Source organism: Elephas maximus, chromosome 10, assembly GCF_024166365.1.
Source record: "Elephas maximus indicus isolate mEleMax1 chromosome 10, mEleMax1 primary haplotype, whole genome shotgun sequence".
NCBI classification, from domain to species: Eukaryota; Metazoa; Chordata; class Mammalia; order Proboscidea; family Elephantidae; genus Elephas; species Elephas maximus.
In genome coordinates, this window is record NC_064828.1 from 90358118 (window position 1) to 90375200 (window position 17083).

Sequence of the window (17083 nt, forward strand, 5' to 3'; positions counted from 1 at the left end):
ACTCAGCTTTAGTTTCACTGTTTTTCTCTATTGTTATCTCTTTTCTACTTCATTGATTTCTGCTTTTATCTCTATTAAGTCCTTCCTTTTGCTTGGTTTGAATTTAATTTGCTCTTCTATTTCTAATTTCTTAAGGTAGAGGGTTGATAAGGAAACTTCTTTTCTCCTAATCTAATCATTTAATGTTATAAATATCCCTCTGAGTACAGCTTTAGCTTCATCTCAGAAATTTTGATATACTGCACTTCCATTTAGTTCAAAATGTTTTCTATTTTCCCTGTTTTCTTCTTTGACCTATAGGTTATTTAGAAGTGTGTTTAATTTTTCAAATATTCAGGGATTTTCCAGATGGCTTTGTGTTACTGGTTTCTAATTTCATTGTGGTCAGAGGAAATCCTTTGCATAATTTAAATTACTTTAAACTTGTTTAATGGCCCAGAATGTGGTCTACCTTGGATGAATGTTTTGCTATTATAGGGTGAAGTGTTTCATAAATGTGAATAAAGTCAAGTTGATTGATAGTGTTTTTTGAGTATTCTATCTCCTTACTGATTTTCTGTCACTACTTCTACCAATTATTGATAAAGGAGTGTTGAAATCTTCAAGTATAATTTTGAGATTTGTCTATTTCTCCTGCTTCATCAGTTTTTGCTTCATGCACTTTGAAGCTGTTATTAGCCACCTATACATTTAAAATTACGTCCTCTTGATAAATTAACCCCTTTGTTGGTTTTTTTTTTTTTATCATTATGAAGTATCCCTTTTTGTCCCCAGAAATATTTCTTGTTCTAAACTCTGTTTATATTAATTTAGTCACTCCAGCTTTCTTTTGATAGTGTTTGCATGTTATAGGATTTTTCATTCTTTTACTTTTAAACTATCTGTGTCTTTCTATTTAAAGTAGGTTTCTTGTGGACAGTTTTTAAAAATCCAATCTGACAATCTCTGCCTTGTAGTTACAGTATATGAACTATTTACATTTAATGTGATAACAATATGTTGCTGTTTGCTGCTGTTTTAGTTGACTCTGACTCATGGTGACCTTATGTACAATAGCACAAAACAATGCCCAGGCATGCATTATCCTCATGATTGCCAGCATGTTCAAGTCCATTGCTGTGGCTACTGTGCCAATCCATTTCACTGAGAGTCTCCCATGACCTTCTTGGCCCTCTACTTCACCAAATATGATGTGCTCTGCTAGGGATTGATCCCTCCTGATGACATGTCCAAAGCAAGCAAGTTGGACAACATTCTATTGTGATGCGTAAGATATTCATTGCCTAATTTTTGGAAGTAGACTGTCAGGCCATTCTTCCAAGTCTGTCTCCCTTAGTCTGGATGCTTCGCTAAAACCTGCCCACCATGGGTGACTCTACAGATATTTGAAATACTGGTAGCATAGCTTCCAGAATCATAGCAATAGCAAGCTGCAGTATGACAAACTGACAGACAGGTGGTAGGATATCAATATAACCAAAACCAGACCTGGTTCCGTTGAGTTGATTCCAACTCATAGTGACCCTATGCAACAGAGCAGAACTGCCCTGCAGGGTTTCCAAAAAGCAGTTGGTGGATTTGAACTGCTGACCTTTTGGTTAGCAGCCTGAGCTCTTAACCACTGCACTACCAGGGCTCCAGGATATCAATATAAAAATAGTTGGGTTTAAATATTTTATTCTGCTAATTTTTTTTCTATTTATCCCATCTGCTTTCTTGCTATATATTTGTATAACTATAAAGGATTTTTAAGTTAACCTGGTTCAACCACCTCATTTTAGGAATTGAGGTCAGAAAGTTTATGTGACATGCTCAAAAGTTTATGTGACATTTGAGTTTCACTATATAATCAACGAAATAAAAACTCAGTCTCCTGACTAATTAATCCATTGTTTTTTCAATATACCATGATAGTTTAATTTCCTAGACATCAATGCTACAATGAGAATAAATAACCTTAAGGGCCCTTTTGAATTGATAATGCCAATGATAAATACAATTTACTCCACCAAAGAGGACATTCAAGCGGTCAACAAACACATGAAAAGATGCTCACGATCATTAGCCATGAGAGAGCTGCATCTCAAAACTACAATGAGATACTATCTCACCCCTGCAAAAATGGCACTGATCAAAAAAAAAAAATAGTGCTGGTGAGGCTGTGGGAACAATGGAACCCTGTCTACTGCTGCTGGGATTGTAAATTGGTTCAACTGCTATGGAAAATGGTATAAGTGCTTCCTTAAAAAGTTAGAAATGGAAATAAATTATGATCCAGCAATTCCATCCTATATACCCTGGAGAACTAAAACTACTGTCTCGAACAGAGATATGCACAACTATGTTCACTGCAGCATTATTCACAAGAGCAAATAGAAGAAAACAGCCCAACTGCCCATCAACAGATGAATGGATAAACAAACTGTGGTGTACACACACAATGGAATATTATGCAGCCATAAAGAATAATGATGAGTTCTCAAAGTAATATAACATGGATGAATCTGGAAGACATTATGGTGAGTGAAATAAGTCAGTCACAAAGAAGACAAACAGTGTATGATTTCACTATTATAAAAAGACAAGAATAGGTATACACATAGAAAGCAACATTCTTTGCTGGTTACCAAGGATGAGAGGAAAAGGGAGGGGGAATCACTTTTTAAATAGCAGACATTAGTTAGTTTTGGTGATGGGAAAGACAATACCGAATGAGGGTGAAGCCAGAACAATGTTACCAAGGTAAAAGATGACACTAAGAAGGACCTAAGAATAGGGAAAATTTTGGTAAAAGCTACAACATATATAATTTTGCAATAACAGTAGTAACAACCACAGGATATGTGTGTGGTTACACAGGTAGATATGTATGCTTATATATGTATAACCCGTTGCCGTCGAGTCGATTCCAACTCACAACAATCCTACAGGACAGAGAAGAATTGCCCTATCGGGTTTCCAAGGAACAGCTGGCAGATTCAAACTTTTGGTTAGCACCCAAACTCTTAACCACTACACCACCAGGGCTCCGGATAAAAAAAAAAAAAAAAAAATAGGCACATATAAATATAAGGGTACGCATGTATAGGTGTTTCTATATGCAAATGTATATACATGTTTGTGAGTGCCGCACATATATTCATACATAAAATAAAGCACATAGGAGGCACAATATGGATACTTCCTAAACATAACCAAATACCTCATAGGATTGGTTTTACTGAGTTTGAAGGCTTAGGACCATAGTCTCGTGGAACAACTCAGTCAATTGGTGTAACACAGCTCATAAAGATAATGTTTTACATCCTAGTTTGGTAAGTAGCGTCTGCAGTCTTAAAAGCTTGCAAGCAGCCATCTAAGATACAACTATTGATCTCTATGTGTCTGGAGCAAAAGGCGAAGAAAACCAAAGACTTAAAGTAGAAACTAGTCTACAGACTAACAGTCTACAGAAACCACTTGAGATCAGAATTAGATGGTGCCTTGGTACCACTACCAACTGTTCTGGCCAGGGACACAATAGATGGTGCAAGATAGAACGGAAGAAAATTGTAGGGCAAAACTCAAACTCCTAAGAAAGGCCAGACTTACTGGACTGACAGTGAGAACACGAACCCCCGAGACTATCACTCTGGGATACCCTTTAAACTTGTAACTCAAACCACTCCTATCAGCCAAAACACAGAGTGGCTCATAAAAGAAATAATATCACCCATGAGTACTGTGCTGTTGTAAATAATCATCTAAATGAGAACAGTCAACATTTACCCTAGACCAAAGATAAGGGGGTACAAGGAAGCTCGATTAATGTAAACAGAACTGGAATGGAAATAATGAGAATGATAACACATTGTGAAAAAGTGTTAGCAATGTCACTGAATAATATGTATAAACCAAAACCCATTGCCATTGAGTCAATTCCGACTCGCAGCAACCCTATAGGACAGAGTAGAACCACCCCACAGAGTTTCCAAAGAGTGCCTGATGGATTCAAACTGCTAACCTTTTGGTTAGCAGCCATAGCTCTTAACCACTATGCTATCAGTGTTTCTGAATAATATGTATAGAAATTGTTAAATGAGAACCTAATTTGCTGTGTAAACTTTCACCACACACACAATAAAACATTTGTTTAAAAGTATATAATTTTCAAAATCTCTTATCTGTTCTCTTTTAACTGTCCTCACAAGCTCTATTCACAGGAGGGAAGAAAAATGTATGTACGTATGTATGTATGCATGTATGCATGTATGTACGTATGTATGCATGTATGTACGTATGTATATACACATACTATCTGCCTATAAACCTCTGAGCAAAATACACTGCAATGAGTATAAGAACTATTAGAGTCATCTATGTATTTTCATGTTTTTCTACTTAGGAAAAACCACTTTTTAAATAATTTTCCAAACTAAACATTCTTTCTTCCATAACTTTAGCATTTTTACAAGTTATTTATCAGAGTCACTTAAAACTCTATGAAATGAGAAAGGCAAGAGTTATCTAACAGTAGAGGGAAGAAACATGGATTATAGCAAGAAAGCTCCAATTTGATATAAGTCTCCATGGAATATACTTTTCCAGAGATTTTTGATAGAAGAAGTATTTCTGGATAAACTGAGTTTAAAAGGACACTGGTGGCTCAGTGGTTAAGTGCTTGGCTGCTAACTGAGAGGTTGGTGGTTGGAACCCACCAGCCACTGCACAGGAAAAAGATGTGGCAGTCTGCTTCTGTAATGACTACAGCCTTAGAAACCCTAGGGGGCAGTTCTACTCCATTCAGTAGGGTCATTATGAGTCAGAATTGACTCAATAGCCAACAGGTCTGGGTTTTTTTTCTTGTTTTTGTTTAAACTAAGCTTAATCTAAAGTTGACAATAGTTTATGCCTTCTTCTGAATGCTTTTCAAAACAAAATAAGATATATACAAGAGAGTTTTCATAAATGACAGACGAATTCTTACTTTGCCAACAAGAGCAGGAATGTTCATTGAATTGGTTGCAAACCCCATGCCATATGCCATAGAAGCTTCTACTCCCAAGAAAGTTGCCAAGAGCTTCTCTAGCTCTTCATGCTTGTCCAGGTTTCCTGTGAGAAGAAGTTAATGAAATCAACATCACAAATTTCAAATTTAGGAATTACTCATCACTTTATAAAAAGAAATCATAATTCATGTGTTATAATGCCCCAAGCTAAGGACTTTTTAGAAAGGAGTCAGAATTATAAAGAATGATGGCTCAAAAAGAACACAATAGTTGGAATAAGTTCAGATTCAGCACCTGTGGTAGAATTTCTGCAAATATGGTTGCCAACAATTTCTCCTATCACTGTTTGCTGTGTTCTGACTGCCCCTCCCCATAAATCTGGGCTGGTTTTGCGAATTGCTTTGATCTATGGGATGCCGCACCAGTGACACTGTGCCAGTTCTTGGTCTAGGCCCTAAGAGGTCCTGCAACACCCGCTTTCACCCTTTTGAAGTCAGCTGCCATGTAAAGTAGTCTAACTAGGCTGCTGAAATGAGAGACCCTCAGTCATACTGCCCCTGCAAACATCACATGGAGCTGAGATAAACATCACCTCCTCCCCAAACTGCAGAATCATAAGCAAATAAATGTCTGTTCTTGTTTTAAGTCATAATGTTATACAACAAAACACAGGTCAAACGGCACTTTTCCCCATTCTGATCTGACTGGTAAAATTGTATCATGTTTTTACACTGGTACTCAAAGAGAGTAGCCTATTATTATTTACTGAACTATTCTAAGTTCAAAATCTTTAAAACTTTGACTATTTAGATTTAAAAAGTTGCATACTACATGCATGTTATGGATTGAATTGTGTCCTCCAAAAATACGGTCAACTTGGCTAGGCCATGATTCCCAGTGTTGTGTGATTGTCCACCATTCTGTCATCTGATATGATTTTTCTTTGTGTTGTAAATCCACCTTTAAGATATTAATGATATAGGATTAGAGGCAGTTATGTTAATGAGGCAGGACTCAATCTACAAGATTAGGTTGTGTCTTAAGTCAATCTCTTTTGAGATATAAAAGAGAGAATGAAGCAGAGAGACAGGGGGATCTCATACCACCAAGAAAGCAGCGCCAGGAGCAGAGCGACATCCTTTGGGCCCAGGGTTCGTGCACTGAGAAGCTCCTAGACCGGGGAAGACTGATGGCCAGGGCCTTCCCCCAGAACCGACCAAGAGAAAGCCTTGCCCTAGAACTGGCACCCTGAATTTGGCCTCCTAAACTATGAGAGCATAACTTTCTCTTTGTTAAAGCCACCCACTTGTGGTATTTCTGCTATAGCAGCACTAGATAACTAAGGCAAAGCATAAATACACATAAAAAATTAAGCCAAAATAAAAACTGACTGTTAATCTTTAAAAATAAATAAAATATAACCTGAGCTTTTAATGCTCAGGTACCACTTAATAGAGTATCCAAGGACGCTTAATGGTATCTAAGAAAGCAAATACAAGCCTATTTCTGGTGTTTAAAAGAACACAGGACACAGAACCCAAGAAAATTTAGGCAGAAAAAAAAAACTAAAAGAAATTCAACATATTCTAAGTTTCACTAGAGTTTACTTTTAACTGGAATCTGCTTTAAAAAGCAACTCTGAATATTTTCTAGGAAGAATGTTTGTTCTTGGCCTAGGGCAATGAAGCCCAAACCTAGGAAATCCGGGAATAATGACTGTAGCATGAATGACCACAGGAGCTACCTAACAAACTTCATTTAGCAACTGAAACTAGGGGCCTTGAAGATCGCCAACTTGTATACATGACATAAAAATTCCTATTTAAATAATGAACTAAACCAGTTGCCATCAAGTCAATTCCAACTCATGGCGACTCTGTGTGTGCCACAGTAGAACTGCGCTCCATGGAGTTTTCAATGGCTGATTTTTTGGAAGCAGATCGCCACCTTTCTTCTGAGGTATCTCTGGGTGGACTTGAACCTTCAATCTTTTGGTTAGCGGCTGAGAACATCAGCCATTTGCAGCACCCCAAGGACTTATAATAATAATAAAAAGAGTTAACATTTACTGAGTGTTTACAATGTTACAAGCACTTTACATGAATTAGCTTATTTAACTCTCAAAACCATTCCATGTGGCAGGAATTATTTTAGCCCTATTTTACCTGTATGAAAACAGACTAACCCTCATCGGCTCATGGGCTCTGTGCTAGTAAGGGGCACTCTTAACCTCTACCACTTGCAAAACATAATAAAGTCAACATTAAATTTATAAATGAGTCAAATCTGGAACTTCCCTAAAGACATTCTATATGTATAAGATACTGGATAGAATAAACACATCTTAAAATTTGTTGGAAGTATTAAAATCATCCATTACTTCAGAAAAAGAAAACATTTTTTACCTGATCTAACAGAGCTACATGGCAAAGTAAGTGCTTGTATGCTTATACTGTAGCTATCAGCATTGTTCCCTCCTGAGTAAAAAAGTCAAACATGGCAGCAGGCCAAACCTAACCAGCACTTACCAATTTCCTGCCGAGTGCTGCACACTCCAGCTCCATACTCCTTGAGGACTTTGGCGGCTGCCTCTTGGCATGACCCAGTATTCTGCGCAAACCCAAGATAGTTGTAGGAACCCATGTTTATAACACCTTTAATTATATTCCCTGTGTACCTGTGTTTCAATAGAATAAAAGTTCATTAAATTCATAAGCAAATCAAATGAGACAGGAAATGTACTCATAATACAAATTCAAGTAGAGAGAACATGGTTGTATAGGAAAAGAACCTGAAACCACTACCAATTAGAGAAAGGAAAGTTGAAACAGGTTTTCTTTTTTTTAATAAGTCAAATTTTATTCTCAACTATAATCCAACATACTATCAAATATAATAGAAAAATATATTTTAAAAGTCCCAGTAATAATGAACAATATGCAAAGAAACTAATCACAACGTAGTGTACTCTCAGCTGCTACCCGTTTTGAAAGAATACTCAATTTGCAATAAAATATTTTCTTAAATGAAGAAATTCATTTTTTTTTTTTTTCTCAAGAGCTGTTCCCTCCACAGGGACTCACTTGAATGACCAGTTGTAGTCATGGGACTGTCTCTCCATGATGTCCACTTTGGCGCCAGGCACACTACAGATGGGTCGATTCCAGTTGTCTCTGATCCGCATGTAGAGGTTCCTTGTATAAAAGTTTTCAAAGTCCTGATACAACGACACGAAGTCCTGCAAACAAATGACGAAACGCTATAAATTTAACTGAGTTACTTTAAAAAAAAAAAAAATCACAACTTCCCTTTTTATATTGTAAGAGCCCCTGAGAATGAGAGGTTAATTATATTTAATTGACTGATAAGGTAAACATTTGAAAAGGCACCAATTCTCTATGTTTATCTTAATCAGATAAAGTCACCTAGCTTTGATGGGTGGCCTGTATTGAATGCTTTCAAAAGGATCTAGCTACATGAATGTGGTGCCAAAGACGTACACTTAACTAAGTGGGTTTCATAAAAATAAAACTTTGTAGGACAATTCATCATTAAATGGTTTCCCCTCCTAATAACCTCAAAAATACTGCCTCCCCCAAAATATATTAGGGGAAACTGCTGTAAAAACTCCTATAATTTTGGTTTCAAAAAGAAAAATAACTCCAAAATTAAGATTTCCATCCTCTTCAGATTTTCAAGGATCAAAGTGAAATAAATTCAAAGAAAAATGATAAACGAGGAACACGAAAAGGTAGATTATAGGAAGCGACTTCCCTTAGGAAGTTTTTCCCCTCATGCCCAGGAACATAAAGTGTCCCTTTCCTCCCCTGAAATGAAATTACACTAAAATTTAAGTCAGAACAAGTCACAGTGGAGCTGAAATGAACACATATTGTTAGGCCCAGTGTGTATGGCCACTGATCAGAACACACGTGACCAGACCAGATGAGAATTACTTCCACTCTTGAGGAGAAAGGAAAACAGAAAGTTGTACTACAGCTTCACTATAATCAGCAAACCACTGAACTTCTAGTCCTCAGATCTAGGCTTCGTTCCAATCTAAATTAACCTGTTAAATAAGCTAGGCAAAAACATCCAAGCTTTAAGTCTTATTTTATGAAAAGATTTTCATTGCTGAAGAAGACCCTGTATAAACCTTTAAAATTTGCAACCTTCCATGACATTGAATTCTAAAATATCTAGTAAATAAACCTCACCATAGATGATAAAATCTCCTCAAGTAAAGCTGGGCAGAGTCAGAAAGCACTATAAGAACTGCAGCACCTGACACCATCTCCCTTGCAATCTGGTTCTACTGTTTACATTCCCGTAAGATAGAAAATGGAGTCCCTGGGTGGCCTAAATGGTTAAATGGTTAAAGGTTGTCAGTTTGAACCAACCGAGAAGTGCCTTGGAAGACAAGCCTAGTGATCTGCTCAGAAAGGTCACAGCCTTGAAAACCCTATGGACCAGTTCTGTTCTGCAACACACAGGGTCACCATGAGTCGCAATCAATTGACTACAACTGGATACTGGAGGACAGAAAATATCCACAAATAATGTGTCAAACACCACTGGAAATTTATTATTTTGATAGGAACAGACACACTCAAGTTCTAACTAAAAGCTTTTTTCTTTTTTTTTTTTTTTTTGGTTAAATATTATTCACCATGCATTTATTCCCCCAAGGCAGGGGGGAAGTAGTCTCAACTGCACTGCAATGGCTCACTTTTATATGGTCTTTCTTGTCATGTTCTTGTAACTCCCACCAAATGACTGGGTGGGGCTATGCAAATAAGGTGCTTGTTGCCCACCAAGTGGATTGGATAGCTTGCTAATAATGAAAATAAGGTGCATGGCACCTTTGTGGGGGTAAAAAAAAAACCCATGCAATTAAGGTGTATGCAACCCTAATGCAGGGATCGATCAGTTTTGCCATCCCGCTAGGCTTAAAATGAGCCACCCCTGAGGTGGAAATCAGGGACCTCACTACCACCAAGAAAGAAGAGCTAGGAGTGGAATGTGTCTTTTGGACACAGGATCCCTGTGCTGAGAACCTCCTAGATCCAGGAGACACAGAGAGAGCTGTAACCCTTGAGATAGTGAGACAGCAAGAAACAGTGGCAGGGAAATGGCAGCAGCAAAAGCAAAGAAGAACCAAGAGACCAGCAGGAGACGGCGTGGTGGGCTTCCTGGCAGAGTGGGGTGCCTCCAGGTACTTGCTGGTGGAGCTAGGCTTACTGACCCAGAGCTAGAGAGCTGAGCACCTTCAGGCCAAGGCTTACTAGTGAAGTGAAGTGAAGTACCTCCGGGCACTTATCAGTTGAGGTAAAGAGCTTTGTAAACTTAACAGAGCAGGGCAAAGGCTGAGCTGAGGGGCTGAGGGGCAAGGGTCAGAGGCCTGCCTGTGGGCACGGCTGAGGCTTCCTCATTGAAAAACTGTATCCTGAGTCATCCCTGATCCCTGTTACTTCCCTAATAAACCCCATAATTGTGAGTATTGTCTGTGACTTCTGTGTGGCCACTGCAAGGAATTATCGAATACAGCAGAGAAGGAGAGTGTCATGGAAGGGATGGCTGGTGTCAAAACTGGTAAAAAGGTTGGAGGGTGGAGGTCTGGCCTCTGCTTCATAGGAATCAGCTTTGGGCTGTTAATTTGATTCTCCTTCCCCCTTGTGAAGTTAGAGGAGGCCAGACACCCCCACCATGCCATTTTTACACCAACTCTCTTCAATTCACATTAAATGAGGTAAATACTACTCTTTTAATGAAACCAATAGTATTTTTTTTTATCATACTTTAGATGAAGGTTTTACAGAACTAGCTTCTCATTAAACAATTAGTACACATACTGTTTTGTGACATTGGTTACCAACCCCATGACATGTCAACATTCCCCTCTTCTCAACCTTGGTTTCCCTATTACCAGCTTTCCGGTCCCCTCCTGCCTTCTAGTCCTCATTCCTGGGCTGGTGTGCCCCTTTAGTCTCATTTTGTTTTATGGGCCTGTCTAATCTTTGCTGAAGGGTGAATATCAGGAGCAACCTCAGTACTTAGCTAAAAGGGTGCCTGGGGGCCATATTCTCAGGGTTTCTTCCGTCTGTCAGACCAGTAAACCTGGTCTTTTTTTGTGAGTTAGAATTTTGTTCTACATTTTTCTCCAGTCTGTCCAGGACCCTCTATTGTGATCCCTGTCAGAGCAGTTGATGGTGGTAGCCAGATACCATCTAGTTGTACTGGACTCAGTCTGGTGGAGGCTGTGGTAGTTGTGGCCCATTGGCCCTTTGGACTAATCTTTTCCTTGTGTCTTTGGTTTTCTTCATTCTCCCTTGCTCCAGAGGGGTTGAGACCAGTGGAGTATCTTAAGATGGCTGTTCACAAGCTTTTAAGACCCCAGACGCTACTCACCAAAGTAGAATGTAGAACATTTTCTTTATAAAGTATGTTATGCCAATTGAGCTAGATGGTCTCTGAGACCACTGTTCCCACAGCTCTTAGCCCAGTAATTTCATCCCTCATGGAATCTGGATGTGTCAAACCAACAGTATTTTTTATCTCATTTCCTTGTCTTTCTAAACACTGCACATTAATGTTCAAGGTATTAACTTGAATACTTGAGAGAAATATACTGTCACAGACAAATTTTTATTAGTAACGAAGAGCAATGTTTTTTGTTTTTACTATATACCATCAGAAAAAACTTGCAGTCTGGTCCTAACTACCAAAAGGGTCATCAAACTCCAAGATATAAAAAGGGCTGCAGCAGGCTAGAATGAGGTAGAGCTTTCCCCTTCAGCCTTGGACTAAATCCAGGTAATGATGACACAGCTGTGTGTGGTTAGAAAGGAGGGGATGGGTTCCAAGCTCCTAACAGAGAACTGAGAGAACAAGTAACTCCCGGAAACGGGAAGAGATTTGCACAGAGTGAAGGAGGAGAAGCCGACACAATGAGGGATGTCACAGACCAAAAGCAGGTGGGACAGAATGGTAGAAAAGATGAACTCTTGACCAAAGTCTTCACTTCCCTTTGCCCCCTACCTAATGTCCGGGGTAACAGCTTGCACTGCAGTTAGAAGATTCGGTAAAGATATCCGAAGGACAGCTAACCAAACTCCTTGCAGCTTAGCAATGAAGCAAGAAACCGGGAGGATCACTACTTGGGGTTCCAGTTTTAGGCAATGGAAGCACTCATTTCTAAAAATATTTCATACATTTTAAATACATTAGGACTGGGGTTAAACTAGAGAGCTTATCTTTTCATTCATTCATTCAAATATCTTTTGTTGAACACTCAATATATTTTGGATCCTTGCTAGTCTCAGGATACATTAAAGAACAAGATCGTCTCTCTGCTAACAGTGACAACCCCACCCTCATTCCCCCCATGCCAGTCCTCACCCTTGCCTCTCTCCTCCTCCTCGCTTCATCACTGTAGTCACTTCAGTCAGTGACAACTTAATACTCATTTGCTCAGTCATTGAACAAACACTTACTAAGCAGTACTTTCCAGGCACTCAGCTAGGCACTGAGGATAAAAATGAGTAAGACACAACCTCTACAAGTCCCAGGAGCTGTTAGTGAAATGGAGAGGGACACACATACAAGAGATATCATTACCCCCATTTTCAGAGGCGTTAAATGGCTTTCCCAGTTAGGCAACTAGTCAGAGGCAGAGCCAGGAACTGGTCCAGGTTTTCTAATTCCAAAGCCTATCCCCCAGCCCCAAGGCCACAATGCGTACCATTTTGTGATGTTGCTAAATCAATGTGAAATATTCTCTATTCCATTCAAAGCACTTTAAGACCACTGTGCTACTGGCCGTCATACTTTCTTCCTATGTTCTGCCTGCAGCCAGCAGACACCTCACACCACCACCACCACCACCCCTCCACATACACCCCCCCCACAGGATCTGGAAAGCTAAAAACTGCATTTCCCAGATACCCCTGTGATAGGGCTGTAGATGTGATATAGATTCTACCAGGGAGAAGCACACACAGGATTCGGAAGGCAGAGCCTACTTTTCTGCACCAGTGTAGGAAGCAAACTCTAGCAGACCTTAGTGCTGGCAACATTAGTTAGACTACGTGTTCCACAGCCTATTCACCAGCTTCACGGCTGCAGAGCGGGTGCGAGTCAGCACCTGCAGTACCCATGGCAGAAGCAGTTTCCTAATTTGAGAGGGTTGCTCAGCTGGGGGAGGAGGCTCTAACTTCACTGCTCCAGCACCTCCACAATGTTATAAATGCCTAATTTCCTATATTAATTCCCAGAGTGATTTCAGCTAGCCCCACTGGAACATGATTGTTTCAATAGCACATATATTACATTTCGGAGAAATAAATACTTAGTAACTTACTACCACTGTTTTACAGAGTAACAGAAGAAAACTTAAATTATTTGTCCGAGCCACACAAGCATTCATTGATAAAGGTGAAACTGAGACTCTAGTACTATTCCAGATTGAGCCCTCCCACTAATTCCAATATAAGAATTCTCAGTGCAATTTGTAATTTAGTGACTTTTACTTATTTCTGAGTCTGGGGCACAAATCTCAACATAGCAGAGAAAATTTCTCTCAAACATGAGCACTGAGGCAAACAATCACTGCTCTGATGTTGGGATGAAAAGCTTGGAAAACACGATCAGAAATGTTCCTGTGCCTTGTCAATATCAAAGTGATTTAAGGCTCCACCCCTGACCTGTGCTATGGTGCAGGGGAAAACTGGGAAAAGTAAGCCAATTACAGCACTCAGGAACTAGTCTTTAAAGAGTGAAGTGTATCAGAATTGTGAAATAGCTTTATTTCTTCTATTTAAAACCTGGCTAAGTAAAGAAAAATAAGTGGAACAAATATTGGTCTACAAAATTATAATATATGGTATTTAGATGTTCACAGGCTTCTTTTAAATAGCATATTTATTTTAAAAACAACTTTCTTGCTCAGGCAATTGGATATCACTAGGCAAAAAAAAAAATGAACCTCGACCTAAACCTCACACCTTATACAAAAAATTAGCTCAAAATGGGTCACAGACATAAATGTACAATGTAAAACTGTGAGACTATTAGGAAAAAAACAGAAGAAAATCCTCATGCCCTAGACCTAGACAAATAATTCTTAGACTTGATACCAAAAGTATGAACCATAAAAGAAAAAACTGGCAAATTAGACCTCATCAAAACTAACATACTTCTGCTCTGTGAAAGGCCCTTTTAAGAGGATGAGAGAGAAGGGATAGAATATTCGAAACCATGTATCTGATGAAAGATGAGTATTCAGAATGTAAAAAGAACTCTCAAAACTCAGCAGTTAAACAAAGTAAAACACAAACCAATTAGAAAATGGACAAAAAACATGAAGAGACATTTCATTGAAGAGGTCAGACAGATGGCAAACAAACACATGAAAAAATGTTCAACATCATTAGACATTAGGGAAACACGAACTAAAACCACAATGAGATGTCACTATACATCTGTCAGAACGACTAAAATGAGTGACAACACCAAATGCTGGCAATGATGCAGAGAAATGTTGTTACTCATACATCGCTGGTGGGAATGTAAAATGGTACAGCTACTCTGGAAAACATTTTGGCAGGTTCTTAAAAATGTAAACATGTTGGAAGCTGGCAAAATTGTCACGAAAGGAGAGACTGGAAGGGCTGACACATTAAGGGGAGAGCAAGTGGGAGAACAGAGTAAGGTGTATATAAACTTATATGTGACAGTCTAACTTGATTTGTAAACGTTCACTTGAAGCTCAATAAAAGTTAATAAAAAACAAAGATTGTATTCAAAAAAAAAAAAAATGTAAACATGCAACTACCACAGGACCCAGCAATTTTGCTCCTGGTCATTTATCATAGAGAAATGAAAACCTATCTTCACACAACAAACCCATATACGTGAACGTTCATATCAGCTTCAACCATAACAGCCCAAACTGGGAACAATACAGATGCCCTTCAACCAGTGAGTGGCTACACAAACTGTGGTACACTCCGTAAAAAGGAATGAACTTCTAATACATGCAAAGACTTGGATGAATTTCTAGGGAATTATGCTGAGTAAAAGAAGCCAATCCCAACAGGCTAAATACAGTATAATTCCATTTATATAACATTCTTGAATCGACTAAATTATAGAAATGAAAAACAGATTAGGAGTTGCCTGGTGAGCAGGGGGAGAAAGATGGCTGTGGCTAAGGAAAAGGGCAACATAAGGGATCCTATGGGGACAGGAATGTTCTGTATCTTGACTGTATCAATGTCAATATCCTGGTTGTGATACTGTACTACAATTTTACAAGATGCTACCATTGAGGGAAACTGAGTGAAGTGTACATGGGGGGGGTCTCTCTGTATTTCTTCCTACTATTGCACACGACTCTACATTTATCTCAAAACGAAAAGTTTTATTAAAAATAAAAGAATGGCAGCAAGACCTAGTTTTTAACAATGGATTAACAGATACCAACAAATGCACAAGCAACAAAAGACAAAACAGACAAATGGGACCTCATAAAAATCAAATACTTTCGTTTATCAGAGGACTTTTTTTGTTGGAAGCTAAAAACATTTACTAAGGGGTATTAAAGACAGCTGGAGTGGAAAAGGCATTATGTTCCCGGACGAAAACATTCAATATTGCAAAGATCTAAAATTTCCCCCAAATTAGTCTTTTTTTAAAAAATTTATTTTATTTTTTGTTGTTGAGAATATACACAATAGAACATATAATTCAACAGTTTCTACATGTACAATTCAGTGACACTGATTATATTCTTCAAGTTGTGCAAATATTCTCATCCTCCTTTTCCAATTTGTTCCTCCTTTATTAACATAAACTCACTGCCTCCTAAGCTTCCTACCTCATCTTTGAGTTACTGTTGTCAATTTGAACCCATATAGATAGTTCTTAAAAGAACACAATGCTCAACCCAGACATTCTAGTAGTTAAGCTAAACTACTGTTTGGTTTTAAGAAGATTTCAAAGGAATTTTTGGCTGAAGTTTTAAAGATTATCTCAGGGCATATTTCAGGCTTCATTCAGCTTCAATGGCTCCAGAACATCTGGATTCCAGGAAAATTTGAAATTCTGTGCTGCATTTTCCCTCTTTTGATAAGGATTATTCTACAGAATCAAAATGTTAAGTAATGGCAGTTGGGCACTATCCAGTTCTTCTGGTGTCATGGCAAATGAGGCAGTTGTTCATGGAGGCAATCAGCCACACATTCCATTTCCTCCCCCTACTCCTGACTCTCCTTCTTCCTCTGTTGCTACAGGCATATACAGACCAACTGTTATACCTTATCAATGTACTTTATTAGAGAAATGAAAAGACCATCTACATATTAGGAGAAAATTTTTCAGAACTATATATCCAATAAGGGTCTAACATAAAAAAATACATTTTATATATATATATACATACATAAAACAAAAACTATTTCTCACCTTGCTCTTTGGCATTCATTACTGCCAGACATACATAGTTAATGTGCAAAACACTGGATAGTAGATTTTTTACTACTGTTGTAAATGAGAAATGTTAGATAACAACATAATAAGTAAGGAGAAGGTGTACTGGGCAAAAAAACTGAGTTGCACATTATGCTGGGTAAAATAAGTCAGTCACAAAAGGACAAATATTGTAATATTCCAATTATATGAAAAATCTAGAAGAGGCAGGTACATAGAGACCAAAGTTGATTAGTGGTTACGAGGCGCAGGTAGGAGAGAAAGAGAAAGGAAGACACAATGCTTGGGGGCACTGAAATTCTGTTAAAGGAGATGGAAAAATTTGGGTACAGTTAATGGTGATCGTGAAACAACATGATGAATGTGAACTGTATACGTAAAGATTGTTGTTGTTGGGTGCCATCAAGTAAATTCCGACTCATAGCGACCCTACGCACAACAGAACGAAACACTGCCCATTCCTGGACCATCCTCACGATTCTTGTTCTGCTTGAGCCCATCGTTTCAGCCACTATGTCAGTCCATCTTGTTGAGGGCCCTCCTCTTTTTTCACTGACCCTCTACTTTACCAAGCACGAAGTCCTTCTCCTGATATGTCCAAAGTATGT

The 17083-nt window shown here is 38.5% G+C and overlaps 1 protein-coding gene across 1 annotated transcript in view; it reads right to left on the bottom strand.

Moving 5' to 3' along the window:
• SPTLC2 (serine palmitoyltransferase long chain base subunit 2) overlaps positions 1-17083 on the bottom strand; it is a 132412-nt gene that overhangs the window by 68691 nt on the left and 46638 nt on the right. Inside the window, exons 3-5 of the mRNA XM_049897378.1 lie at positions 8072-8226; positions 7517-7665; positions 4967-5091 (exon numbers count right to left, since the gene is read on the bottom strand). Of these exons, the coding sequence (XP_049753335.1) occupies positions 4967-5091; positions 7517-7665; positions 8072-8226 (429 nt within the window). The remainder of the gene's footprint in view (positions 1-4966; positions 5092-7516; positions 7666-8071; positions 8227-17083) is intronic.